Source organism: Nelumbo nucifera, chromosome 7 (assembly GCF_055504915.1).
Source record: "Nelumbo nucifera cultivar China Antique chromosome 7, China Antique-T2T, whole genome shotgun sequence".
Lineage (NCBI taxonomy): Eukaryota > Viridiplantae > Streptophyta > Magnoliopsida > Proteales > Nelumbonaceae > Nelumbo > Nelumbo nucifera.
The window spans coordinates 57,158,469-57,172,535 of record NC_142655.1 but is presented as its reverse complement, the minus strand read 5'-3'; the positions used below and the strand labels follow the sequence as shown (position 1 = coordinate 57,172,535).

At 33.4% G+C, this 14,067-nt stretch overlaps 1 protein-coding gene across 15 annotated transcripts in view; it reads left to right on the top strand.

The window, feature by feature from the left end:
• The first annotated feature begins 12,909 nt into the window (after positions 1 to 12,909).
• The window catches only part of LOC104599709 (protein HESO1-like), a 74,205-nt gene continuing 73,047 nt past the window's right edge, over positions 12,910 to 14,067 (top strand). For 2 of the 15 annotated variants that reach the window (XM_088891660.1, XM_088891661.1), the window contains exons 1-2: positions 12,910 to 13,190; positions 13,840 to 14,000. In XM_088891660.1, the coding sequence (XP_088747786.1) occupies positions 13,982 to 14,000 (19 nt within the window). In that variant the 5' untranslated portion in view covers positions 12,910 to 13,190; positions 13,840 to 13,981. Of the gene's footprint in view, positions 13,191 to 13,239; positions 14,001 to 14,067 lie in introns of those variants that run through there. The other 13 variants (XM_010262355.3, XM_088891654.1, XM_019198176.2 and 10 more) reach the window with 10 other exon arrangements.

The following is a 14,067-nucleotide window of genomic DNA, read 5'->3' as shown; positions in this document are numbered from 1 at the left end:
TGAATTTGCTAATTATGACGTAGGTTTTTTTTTCAATTGGACAAAATGGAAAAGGGTAAATTCCAGAGGACCCTTGTGCTGAGAGGTATAAAACTTAACCCTCTATTCATATTGTTTTTTGGTAAATTTCCTCTCGTAAGATTACTCGATGATTTCAGCCATTCAAAAATGATGTTCTGAGTGTCAAATCAACCCAAGTTCAAAGCATCTATGCGCATGAAATGTAAAAAATGGGTTTTATGCATTTCAATGTGTGACACCCAGTGTTATATTAACCTTTTCATGACAATATTTTAGCATTAGGTAAGATTACTAGTATATATGCATGTGTCTTGTTCATGAAAATTTCAGATTACAATAACAATTATTTATTTATTATACATTTTGCCATTTCATATACTCCTTATTCATCATGCTATGTTTAATGTGATGAATATATAATATTAGGTATGTAATGTTTAATATGATGGTTAAAGTGTTGAACCACTGACCTACCACCCAAGCAAAGGGAAGAATTGTTTCATTTTTATTTGAATTTAAAAACGTATTTTTTATAGTATTAGAATTATGTATTATGGCCACATAGATTTAAGGACAAAAGATTTAAACATACCCTGAGTTTTCGTAAATTGACGTAAATACATCTTAAGTTTTTCAAATAAACTTAACTATACCTTGTGACTTTTTTTACCCTTTATTTTCATTCAAATTTTCAAATTCATGTGAGTGGTGGATGCATATCTCTCTCTCTCTCTCCTCCTCCTCCTCCTCCTCCTCCTCTTCTTCTTCTTCTTCTTCTTCTTCAATACAACAAGAATATCTGCACTTTTAAATCCGGCAATTGAAAGTCTAGCCACCCAGGAAACCTCAAGTAATCTTAAAATATTTAAGATGTTTTGTTCCCTTTTAAAAGAGTGGATAAATTTCAATTTTCTATCTATAAAAGATTCTGCTCACGTATTTTGTTATTGAAACATGGATATCAACATATAGCAGAAGTTAGGGTGCTTTTCATCACTATGGTGTTTGCTTTTTAAAACTTAGTTTCTCTAGTTTGGGTTGTTTAAATCAAGGTTTTAAAAGGCTAAAGGCGAAGGTGAGACGGTTGTGTCTCATAGGGTGAGGTGTATGCCTCAAAGTGTTTTGAGGCATAAGCCTTGAGCAAAAAAAAGAAAAGGATATAATCCATAAACAATAAAGACATGAAAACATAAAATTAGGATTTTATATGGCTTGTATGATATATTAGACATGGATTCATGGTTCAAAGTATCCGTACACCCCAATATGCTAAAAGGGATATGTTGATTATTGACACTTTGAACCATGCATAATTTTTTTTAGGTTTTTTTCTAATTTTACAAGGTTAGGTTTTTATTATTTAATTTTAAAAAGGGGGTATTGGTACCCCAAATGTACAATACAATTTGAGTTAGAATCTTACCAAAGTAGTTTTTTTTTTTTTTTTCTCCTTATCAAACTTTTCAATTTAGGGATATGATCCAACATTATTTTAAGAACAAAGCATTCCTATTTTGTTTTTTGCACTAATATGCATTAGTGAAGAGTGACCATATATATGATGCATGTGCTTTAGAAGACAGAGAATATCAAGTATGAGATAAATGAGCAAATGGGAATTATCAAAAAAATAATAATAATAACTAGGCAGATGGGTAAGAATAAAGCATGAAAATTAAGGAAAACTATTTTCTTACACATCCTATATGCATTTTTGTGTTATTTGTATGTTTATTTATTTGCTCATTGTTGGTGTATAAAAAAAAAGAGAAAAAAAATAATAACAATAAACAAATGAATGAGGAGAGCTCATGGAAAGGATTGAATGGGTTGATGTCTCAACCCAATGGATGTGAAATTAAGTAGGGCACGTTGGGCCTAATGGGATGGAAGGTTTTAGTGGGACCCAATGTATGGACCCTATAATGTATTGGCCCAAGGTGTTGGAGTCCAACATGAATTGAAGAAAATAAACAATAAACAATAAACAAAAAGAGGGGGGGGGGGCGGCAAAGAAATTCTGGTTGGATCTTGACCGATCAAATTACCCATGAGATGTTATTACACCTAGCTGCCAAATGGCCTATTCACAAATGATTTCTCAATCAATTCAACATGGTCCCTTAGATCAATTCACTTGCCATTTCTTTCTAGAGAATATCATTTAATTGTCGGATCTCAATGGCATCCAATTTAATGTAATTTAAGAATGAATGTTACAATTAATCAATTGGATTTCCTTTTATGTGTAGGCCTAACCATATGCCAAGTGGCACTTGGTTCTAAGTATAACTAGGGATTAAAATCAACTTCATTTAAAGGACGTAATTACCTTAATCAGGTCAACAAAGTGATCATTGATATGCCAATTTAGTGGCCCCCATTTCAATCAACATTAAATAGTGATTAATTGAATTGAAACCATTCAAATCAATTCAAATCTTTCAAACTAGCTCTTCGTCTACTGGTGAGCCTATATAAATAGAGGAAAAAATAAGAGGAAGCTCTCTTGGGGTTTTTTCTTGGGCTCTCCCCCCCCCCCCCCCCCCCGCCCCCTTCGGCTCCTCAATTCAGCTCCATTGGCTCCATTTCTTTTGACAAGAAAAACGAAGGGACGGTTGCATCTAGATCAAGGAAAGAAGATCCAAATTCTCATCTCCTCAACTATTGAAGATTTAAAGCTACTACAAGTTTGCTACATCGATTGGGGGATTCCGATATTCAATTTACTACAGTCAAAAGCTTCTGTCAAATTACTAGAGTCAAAAAATTTTTGACAAACCCTTTCAGCCAAGAAGGCCTCCATCAATTTATTACAACCAAGGGACCTCTTACAACTAAAGGTTAGCATTGTGGTTCATGTTCAAATCAACAATCGATCGCAAACAAAAGCTTTGTTTGCATACAATTGGTCACTGCAAGTTCCTTCTACAACTATAAGTCACCAAGCTTTTCCGATCGTGTTTGTGACAAGCTACAAATACAAGTTCGGGTTGTGTTTGTGATAAGAGAATCAGACCCATAAGGTATATCTAAGAATTTTTAAGTCAATTTATGAATACTTAGCCTTAAGGTGTTTAAGTTTTTTACCTTAGATTAATTGGTGAATCTTTTATACAAAATTAGTGGAATTCAATGGTGAGAAACAAAAATGCCTTAAATATGGGATGTATTGAGAGAAAATGAGAGTTAATACATGTTAGCACTCAATTTTTGCTCAGTTCCTTCACTCTACCTCCTTAAACCCTCTTTTTAAGATTCAAAACTTGAAAACAAAATCAAACCAACTTGAAACCTGTCAAAACCCAAAAAAAGAAAATCTCTTTTTAAGTGAAACCCCACAATTATGTGACCAAACTCTAAAGATCCACCTTTCATCAGTTTGACCCCCTCTCTAACAATTCCAATCTACATGATGCTTAAACCTTGATACCTCAAATCCCAATCTAATACATTCATTGCCTTAAGGATGCTAATATACGATCAACCCCCAAATTCCACCTAAAATCTATGGCGATCAACCTAAAAAATGTCAAGATTTTATTTTGATAACCTTAAACGAATAAAGATAGACAACCAAGATCAACCATTTCTTTATTAGATCAGAATTATCCACCTGACTCCTCACTTTAATCCGTGCCCACACACCAAATTTCATTCAAAAATTCCCTTGTTTGACCCTCCATAAATCCAAGATTCTGATTAAGCAAATTTTGTTGATTAGAGTATACTAGCCATAGATCTCCACCATCCAACCTTTGTCTAAACAATCAAATCTCACTGCTATGTCTAAAAGCCAAAAAAAAAAGAAAAACCTTAATGCGTCAAATTTCACGACTAAACTCCTCTATTTGATCATTAAAAAAGGTGAGATTCCATTTTAAGCATTCTCATTGATGGATAAGCCATAAGCCAAAACCTTGATGTGAACCAAATCTTTCAATCTACACCTCTAATCACATATCTATCTTTTCCATCAGATTCGGTATGATTAAAAATGCTTACCTACCAAATTTCATCCCAAATTTCCCTCATTTGATCCTTCATAAGGCCAAGATTCTATTTCAATAAATCTCATTGATCAAAGAATACCAATTGTAGATCTTCATTATCCGAGTTTCATCTGACCAAACAGACCATGTCACCTTGTTTAGAGACTCAAAAAACCCTTGTACATCAAATTTTACAACCTAATTCACCAATTTGACCATTAAATTAGAAAGATTTTATTTTGATGCATCGAATCAAATCACCACCTCATTTGTGCTAACATAAGGCATCTAAAAAATGATGATTGATGCTTGACCTATTTAAACATATAAACCAATGAAATTGAACTTAATAAACTTAAAAAAGCATAAAACCCAAAGGTATCCCTACTTAAAAGCGAAAAAATGACAACATAACATTTATTAGTGAATTAGATTTACATTTTATGTTACTAGCAGCCCCAAATACGAGACTGCAAATAACATGCACGCCCCAAAACATCATTGGATGCACAAAACATGTAAAAATCAACCCTAAATAGAGGAAAAATCTTTCACCTAAGAGAAAAGCTTAAATGAACACCTTTTTCTTGGAAAAATCTTTGCCTTTTTCATGAAAAAGCTCTCTTGAATCCCAAGCACTTTGATTGGGTGAATTTCAAACTTGTTCCCCTTCCTTTCTATATAAATAGAGACCAACTCAAGCTCTAAGACTATGTTTGGTTTAAAGAAAAATGTAAAGAAAGGAAGGGAAAGGTAGAGAAACCTATATACAAACATTGTATATAGGTTTCCCTATTTTTCACTTCCTTTCCTTACTTTTCCCTTCAAATGAAACATAGCCTAAGGGTGGACCTTTTGAGAAGGGAGAAATGGAGGGACCTTGTAAGCATCTCTTACCTCTATAGAACACCCATTTACGTGAAATCCCCAAGCAATTTTGAACCTCAAACTTTAAATCTGCCCCTCTATTCTCAGACTGAAGATATGCAACCACAAGTGTTTTCCATCTCAATAGCCCATTCAAGTTTCATTCTAGCTATTGGAGAACCTTTGCATATCTTCAGTCTGAGAATAGAGGGGCAGATTTGAAGTGAAGTTTGAGGTTCAAAATTGCTTGGGAATTTCACGTAAATGGGTGTTCTATAGAGGTAAGAGATGCTTACAAGGTCCCTCCTTTGCTAAGGTCATACACACGAAATTTAAGCCTCTCACTCCATCCTTTAGCTTAAATTTATGGTTTTTGGGTTGTTGGTTGCTAGAAGTTTTGAGATCTTGGAGCACTTGTGTTCTAATCTTCTTTTAGACTAACATAAAAAGGCAGAGAGGCAAGGGTATTAGGGAAATTAGTGCCTAAGACCTGATGACGTTACCTCAAAATTCGTTTCAAGAGAAGTTTGCAGTGTTTTTTTCTGGATTTCAGAAATTCTAGTAATCATTTTGTTGTTTTTGCCATAAATTGAGCATAAATAACTCTCATATTAGGTTGCTACAGTAACTTGGGGAAAGAGGTGCCTAACCCCTTTTCTTTCCCAATCCTTAGAATCCAAAATATCTTGGTTAAGTATCCTCCCCGTAGAGAAATGAAGTCACTACCAAAGAGATAAAACTGAGTTTTCAAAGATGGAGCAAGGGCTCATTTCCTTTGAAAAATGGGTGTCGATTCCTTTTGTTTTGAGTCGGCCATGAGCTTCTCATAACTCACAATACCTTAATCACGAGTTTTCATTAGAGGGAATTGGATGAACTAAATGTGATGATGATAGGGTTGTCAATAGGTCAAGTTGGATTCGATGGACCCGAACCGATTGGGTTGGTGCTAGTTCTAGGAACTGGAACCGATCCTGATATATTGTCATGATTCTTATTGGTTTGGAACCAATTCCACCTAGTCTTGAACCGATTCTAACTGACCCAACCTATATATATATATTAAATAAATTAATATTATATATAATATTTTTAATAGGTTTATTGTAATCCCGTCCATCGGGTTAAACCCGATTGTCCCAAGAATCGATTGGTTTGGTTCTAGGTCTAAAATTACAAACCAACAAGTCCGGATGATTTTGGGTCCTTAGTATTGCTCGTCTAGTTAGTTCTAGTTATACCTAGACCTGACCTAGATCCAACTTGTTGACAACCCTAAATGATGATAATGATAATTTCAATATTAATTCTTATCAAAACCTATAGCAAAGCCAAGTATGGATATGGTCTGAACACAAGTGTGTGAACTTGGCTATGTAGCTAATTAAACATGTTGGTGTTTAGTACACATGTGTTAGTCAATTTGTTGTCTTTCAACTTAAGGACTTAGTTTTAAATTTTCTTGTTTATATTTTATATCAATGCTTTTAACTTGCCAACAATTGAATTGATTGACCTATCTTATACAAATATAATCAAGAGTATGTTTCAACCCAACAATTGCAAAAAAAAAAAGAAAAATGACTTGGTTAAATATATAAGATGGCCTTATTGGTCGACTTATTTGACAAAGTCAATACGACATGGTAAGATATTAACTCTTTTTTGTTTGTGTATTTTTAGCCATTCTCATCATTAATAACAATAATCTCATTTTCACATATAGTGGTTTAATATGATGGATATATGATATTAAAAGACATTTGTTTTTTTATAAATTTTATAAAAATGTAATATTTTTTTATTTAATTTAGGAATCTCATGTTGACTTGTAAGATGATGAGAAAAATATAGTTCCAATTGAATTCTATAACATTTATTTTTTGTTAATTTTCTTTTCTTTTGCTTAAATAAACTGCTTTGTTAGCTGAACAAAATTAAGGGTCCATTTATCACCAAACTATTTATCTATAAATAAACCATTGACTTAGCGACCATGTTATTGATGTAGAAAATTTAACCACTGAAACATTTAACTTAGTCACTGGGTTCATTGATTAAACATTAATTCTATTTACTTTTAATTTTTTTATTTTATTTTGATCATTGATAAAAATAGTTATTATTTATTAGCCTTTTTAATATGATGAATATACATTAATGTACATATACCTACATTTTCTACAAATTTTATAACATTTTTTTTCTACTTATTTTTTTTAAATTTTTATTACTTGAATTATGACATTATAGGTTGACCCATTTGAGCTAGATGATGAAAATGCTTATTCACCACCCAGATGGGAAAAACATTTTGATTTTGAAATGCTATTAAATTTTGTATTCCATTTTTATCTTTAATAAAAATAATTCATATTTTCACAATTATTTTTATTTAATATGATGAATATATAACATTAAAGATGTGCCTAAATGTTTTTTTACAAGTTTGTATTTTTTTCATTTTTTATCTTTCTTAAATATTTATTATTTAATTATGGTATCATGAATTGCCTTGAAAAGTTGGATAGTTAATCTAGTATTAAGATAGGAAACAACATTGTTTTTTGATTAGTTTTAAATTATATGATTCACTTATATTATAAAACAATTCTTACTTATGGCACTTAATTGTTGTATGATATAATTAATATATAAAATTAGAGATGTATCCAAATTGTTCTATATTTTTTTTTGTGATTAATTGTACCTTTATGTTAAAAAATTATTATTTAACTATCACATCATGGGTTGATCCATTTGACTGAAACCAGTAAACCACTTTGCAAAGAGAAAAATGGTTTTATTTCTATGATGATTTTAAATTTTGTATTCCATTTCCATCATTAATAAAATTGCATCTTATGTATAATACTTATTTTTGTTTAATGTAATGGATATATAATATTGGAGACCTACCCAATATTGTTATTTTCTAAAAATATATAACATCATATATATGCCAAATTGTTTTTATTTTCTATATTGTATATTTTTATTTATTTTTTATTTTTTATTGTTTAATTATGCCATTATTGGTTAACCCATTTGACCCAAATGGTTAAATTGTTTACCCCACCATCATGAGGGAAGAAGGCCATTTTATTTTTAGGTTACTTTTCAAAATATTGATTTTATACTATTAAAATTATGGTTGTATATTTAATTAGTTGAATTTAATGATGAGAAACGAATATATCTTAAATATAGGATTTAATGAGAGAGTTAGAGTTAATATCTTAGATATGGGACTTAATGAGATAGAATAGGAAATTGGTTTCATTTTGGTTGGTTTTACATGTTATATTCCATTTCCATTAATGAGTCATTTCTTATTTATCATACTTATTTTTGTTTAGTATGTTGTATATATAATAGGGATAATCGCTAAAACCTCTCCTGAGCTTTTGGGCCATTGCCAAATCCTCCCTTGAACTTTGGTAATTGCAATCACCTCCTTTGAACTTTATGAAATAGTTGCAAGTAGACCCCCTCTGTTAGAATCCTCTAAAAAGAGAAATGAAAATGTCCAAAATAACCATGTTGTTACTAGTGAGGTTGGTTTCTATAGAAAAATAATGCAAACTTTATGAAAATAAAATAGAGAATTTATAATTGTAGCTTTATCTTTGAGTTATTGATATGAAGGGAAAATTTGGAAAGAAAATCAATTTAAAAAAAAAAAAAGTAAGATTATAAGGATTTTGAGTAGTGACTCATGTGTAGAGAAAACTTGGAAATAAACATTTTGATCAAATTAATTGCATAGGTGTTTTGGACATTTTCATGCCTCGAGATCTACTAACATCTATGCTAGAAAGTTCAGGGGAGGTGATTTCAATTACCAAACTTCGGGAGGTTTCAAGAACCACAAGAAACTACTTCAATTTTCATGGGAGGTTTCAGCAATTTATCCTATATAATATTAAAGAGGTGCCTAATATTTTCTACAAATTTTCTTTATTCTCTATTTTTTTGTATTTCTGAATTTTTATTTTTTAATTATGGCATCATGGGTTGGCTCATTTAACCCAAAATAGTCTAACTTCTTACCACCACGTAGACAAAAATATAGTTTTGTTTCTAGGTCAAAATAAAAAAAAATCCATTTATATACTATAAAACAATTATGTGTGTTAGACAGTTTATGCCCTTAGCTCCAATCAGATTGATGCACAAATACATTTTTTGTAAATGAATAAAAGTACATATTTGTTTCATGTTATCGTTGGTATGTTTTTGTGTAATTACCACTTAAACTAGACACTTATGAGATTCGTGTTAGTTTAGAATGTTTTCAACCATTTGATAGACTTGGGGAGTTTATCCTGCCAAGGCTGACACTAATGTGTTGCTAAAGAAGTTGGGGCAGTTTGTCTCAGTTGCTAGGGTTAGACCTGAAGTACATGTAGTGTATGTTTGTTTGAAGCACTGAACCGGATCATTTTCCAGTTATGCCCTAGACCTTGGAGACTGATGGAAAAAACTGGAAAGTTACACATAACCCCTGGACTTGATTATGATACTGCACTGGGTGTCGGATCGGGTTGTCTTTGATATGCCAATCAGTGAGATCCTTTGGGGGTCAAAACCTAGGTATGTTGGGACAGTCTGAGAATTCACTCGAGTGGGTGATTATAGTGATAGGATCAACCCCTTTGTCGGACAAAGTGAATGATTGAGACTGCACTCTCTCTGATGGAAACCAAAACTTTCAGCAGCTTATTCAACCATGTTTGAGATTTGTTTTGCAAAATATATTTATATGATAATATATATTATGTTTTAAGAAAAAAGTGTTTGCAAAAATGTTTTAATTCTCGAGACCCATCTGAGCAGAGAGTGCAACACTGCACCTTGCAGCTAGGGGAGAGGTCATTCCCTGTCGGGCAGTGTTTAATCATTATAGGCTGAGAGGTTAAGTGTAAAAGACCATTAAGGGTTATTTACCTAATGGGATATATCTTACTTAAGTTCATTATCCTTGGGCCTTCATAGGATGGTTATACTTAGGGATCATTTAATTGTAAATGTTGAGCCCATTAAGAGCCCATACTGATGGACTCAGGGGTTCATTGCATTTAGCAGTGAATTCAGCCAGGCTTTTTTATAGAGGTTGGGCCAAACCCATGTGGGCTTATGTAAGATCATTGTTTGGGTCCCACCCCATACAAGTTGAACCTAAATGGACCAGCAACTACCTAGGGACATGAGCCTCTTGTTTAATGGGCCTAAAGCCCATGATTAATGAGATTAATCAAGTGGTCGCATGACTGCTTAAGCTGTCATGTAACTTTGGTAATATGGGTTTGGAGCACCCATCCTCTTATCCACTAATAGAGTCCAGATCCAAATAAAGATTTGGATTAGGAACCTCCTAATTCGATTAGGAGTGATGCTCCTTAAGACTTAATAAAAAGAGAGATCGAACTGCTCCAATTATGACTTTGCTTTTAGTTCTCTCTCTGCTCTTGCCGCCCCAAAAACCCTAATTCAATCTCCCCTTCTTGTGATTGATCTTGATTAGTTTGATCTTTGATTTTTGAAATAAAACATTAAAGAAAAACCGTGCTCACCTCTCCATTTTGATCCAAGGTGTTGGATTGCAGTTTTGCTGAAAAATGCGTTGTTGAACCAGGTTCACTCTAAGCTGCGCCATATTCAGTGGAAGCTAGTTTTTGGATTCAATTTGGGCGTGAACTACCACTTTGGGAGATACTTCTCCCTCTTGTTTGGTTCAAATCTGGTTTGGTTTCGGTGCAATAACGATCCTTGAAAAATGTAGTTTTTCTAAAAACAGAGAATATGATTCCCGGAAGGTTGAAAGAATTTTTTTAAAATTTCACGTAGCCATCTTGCATGGTTCGACCATCCATATGATGGATTTCACCTTTCTTTAATGTATGGATTTAATTAGTGAAATTTAGTGATGAAAAATAAAAATGCCTTAAATGTATGGTTTAATGTGGGGGAATGGGAGTTAATACCTTAAATGTGTGACTTAAAGAGAGGGAATTAGATGAACTAATTAATAGTATTTGAGTTACATTTTATAGTAATATTTATTTATATTTATTTTGATGGATTTGATAATTGTCTAGGCCCTATTTGTTTCTTGGTATTTAGCCTAGGGTAAGTTGATAAATTAATAAATTGATCACAAATTCTTGCATTCATTTGTCGTTATATTGGGTCCCATAATAATCGGAGATTTTGGAAAGTATCAGTTACTTGAGTAACTAATACCTTCCTACAAGGTGTGGGTAAGCAATTTACCCGCATGTCGATAATGCTCTCTCCCTCCCACTTCTCTCTTTACCCGAATAGCTTGTATTGAACAAGACACGGGAACTTCACTTACCTAGTTAGGCAAGTTTTACCTAAGAAAACACTTGTTCGAGTAAATGTACTTACCTAGGTAAGTAAAAATGAATAGGGCTTTGGTATAGACTTTGTGAGTTCGGGTGCATATGGAAAGTCTATTAACATTATTTGGACAAAAATCATGAAAGCCTAGGCTCTTTGTTAAAACTTTTTAGGGCCCATTTGGGAGGGCTTCAACGTTGACTGAACTGTGTTGAATGTCAATCTATCAAAACTAACTTTATTGGAAAGTCAAATTTTCAGTTCAATGTAAGAGATATGAGCTTTTTGGGTTTTTTCACCAAACAAAGTTTTACGAGTTTCAAGGTGGGACCTACCTTGCAACACTAGAAACCATTGCATGAGAGCTCCTCCAAATGGGGCCTGTTTGGGAGGGCTTCTATGTCTTTTAGGTTGCTTTGGAAAAAGTTACCTAAGATAGTTTCGTCAGGGGAAAGTTGATTTTTTTTTGGCTAATGTAAGCCTATATTTGACCTTTTGTTTTTTTACCAAACATGGTTTAACGATTTTTTTGGGTTTCTCAGCTCATGTAACACTAGAAATTATTGCCAAAAAACCCTCCCAAACAAGCACTCAATAGTTTCTTTAAAGCAGTTCAACTAAAAATAGTGGAAGGCGATTTGACATTTGATAGCTCCAAGAATCTACCTCAAAAGTAAAGAAAAAAAAAAAAAAGGTTAAAGTGCATGAATCCAAATTTGCTAACCAGTGACCGCTAGCCATGTTCATAATCATCACATAGGGGAATATTTGCGATAAAAGTTACAAGCGTTGTTCTCACTTCTCAATGTGGGGCTGGATGAACTTGATCAGCAATTGCAATGTGTTGTGGTCAGCGGATCCAATCTCAACAAAAGAGGATCTTTGTCCCATTTCCTTTGGGCATCTCTTTTCCCTCTTTCCTCCGACATGTATTTTAGACTATCGTTTTCATTCCGTTCCACAATTAAAATATGCCTAATCATTGGACCAAAAAATCATATATTTTAAAGACAAACATACCCCTAACTTCGGACCTTCTGATTCCATACCTCCTTTCCTTTGTCAATCCAACATTATTATGACTTACCTCCTTTTAGCGGTTAAAAAGGAAATAAGTCTTGTTTTAGGTGTTTTGTAATTCCAAATTACAATTTTGTTTTATTTTCTTTTTATTTTTACCCGTGTTTAATAAAATTTAGGGAAAATGATTATTCAGTACGTCCTAAGAATTCTTAACCCTATAGCATTATTGGGGTAGGTACCAATTTGGATGGGTGGATATTAGTGTTTTAGGGTGAGGGTATTTGTCATTTTGAACTATACAGCCTTACAGTGGAATTCAGAATTCTGCATATATGGTGTATTGTATTTTTCCTTAAAATTTAGGTGTTTATGCTTAATGCTTAATATGTAGATTTATCATGAATATATTTGAGATTTACTAAAAAAAAAAAAACATCACGAATATGGGTATTCCTTATCATTTCAGACGGGATTGTTCCTCACAAATGAGCGTCTCACATACACATCCACATCCACATCTCCTCCTAGAAATAATAATTAATAAGAACGGGAGATGTTCCCAATAAATGATACGATGTGCGTGTGAGGCGCCAGGAGCAGATCTGGTATCTATCATTTCACATTATAGTTTCGTTCTCGTTAATCAGAATTCGGATGGGATTTCCACAGAAATGTTCCCACTTCCCAATGCACAATTGGGATTTGTAGTGGGGTGCGTTCTATGGGGGAACCGATCTGAGTCGTGCGTTGGGAACATCTCTCCATACTCCCATACCTATGTGGGATGTTCTGTGGGGAGCCCGTCCGAATTCCGTTTATCGAAATTAGATATGCTCTAATCAGAATCGTCACGATAGAGAGTCCGGAGTCTATGTGCCGCACAGAGGTTTTCGGTTATGGCCCGCACGACACGGGAGCACGGTACTGTCCAACTTTTCTCCGACTGTAACTGCTGCATGTTCCTTTATCTTTTTGCGGATTAATCTTTTTTCCTTTTTCTGCAATCTTTTTGCGAATTAATTTCTTCTGCACGATTCTCTTTTCTTTTTCGTCTTTGAGAAAAAAAAATTGGGTTTTTGTTATTCTTCTTCTTTCATCAAATTCCCCTGTTAGATAAACAGCGGGGTAATTCACTTGTGCTCTTTGTGGAAGAACTATTCGAGTATCAGAGTTTAGTTTTGAGTATTGTAGGTTCGATTGCTGACTTGCTCTCGCCTGATTGCTTGAAAAATATTATCGTTTGGTTGTCAGGAATTGTTATCTTCATATAAATTGATTATTGAGGGCTTGCAGCTCGTCTTCAAGGCATCAATCTTCTTACCTGAAGCTGGTTTACTAATTTCTCATGTTGGTATTGATTAAAAACGACATTATCGATTGGCATAAGTTGAGCGCTTGTAGCTGTTATGGAGTTTTTTGTTGTTTGTCTTGGAAGGGTCTTCTATTTGCTATTATGGAATCTCTCTCTCTCTCTCAGACACATACACGCGCGCACGGAGAAACAATATATTTCAAATATTGGGTCTGTTATCTTAACTGACATATTACTTTAATACTTTTGTGCTTGCAGAACTGAGCTCTATACCAAAATATAGGTAAACCGGTTGACCTTTTCAGAAGTGTTCACTTTTTAAAGCTAATAATGGTTCTGACATGAGAAGGTTCTTCGATCTAAGTACATTGTGTTTGTCAGAATTTGTAAGTTTTAGACCATGGCATTGGATGAGAAAGGTATGTAATCAAGATGGGCCATTTTCATTATGTTTTCTGTTGTATTCTTATGTATTTTTTTTTTTGC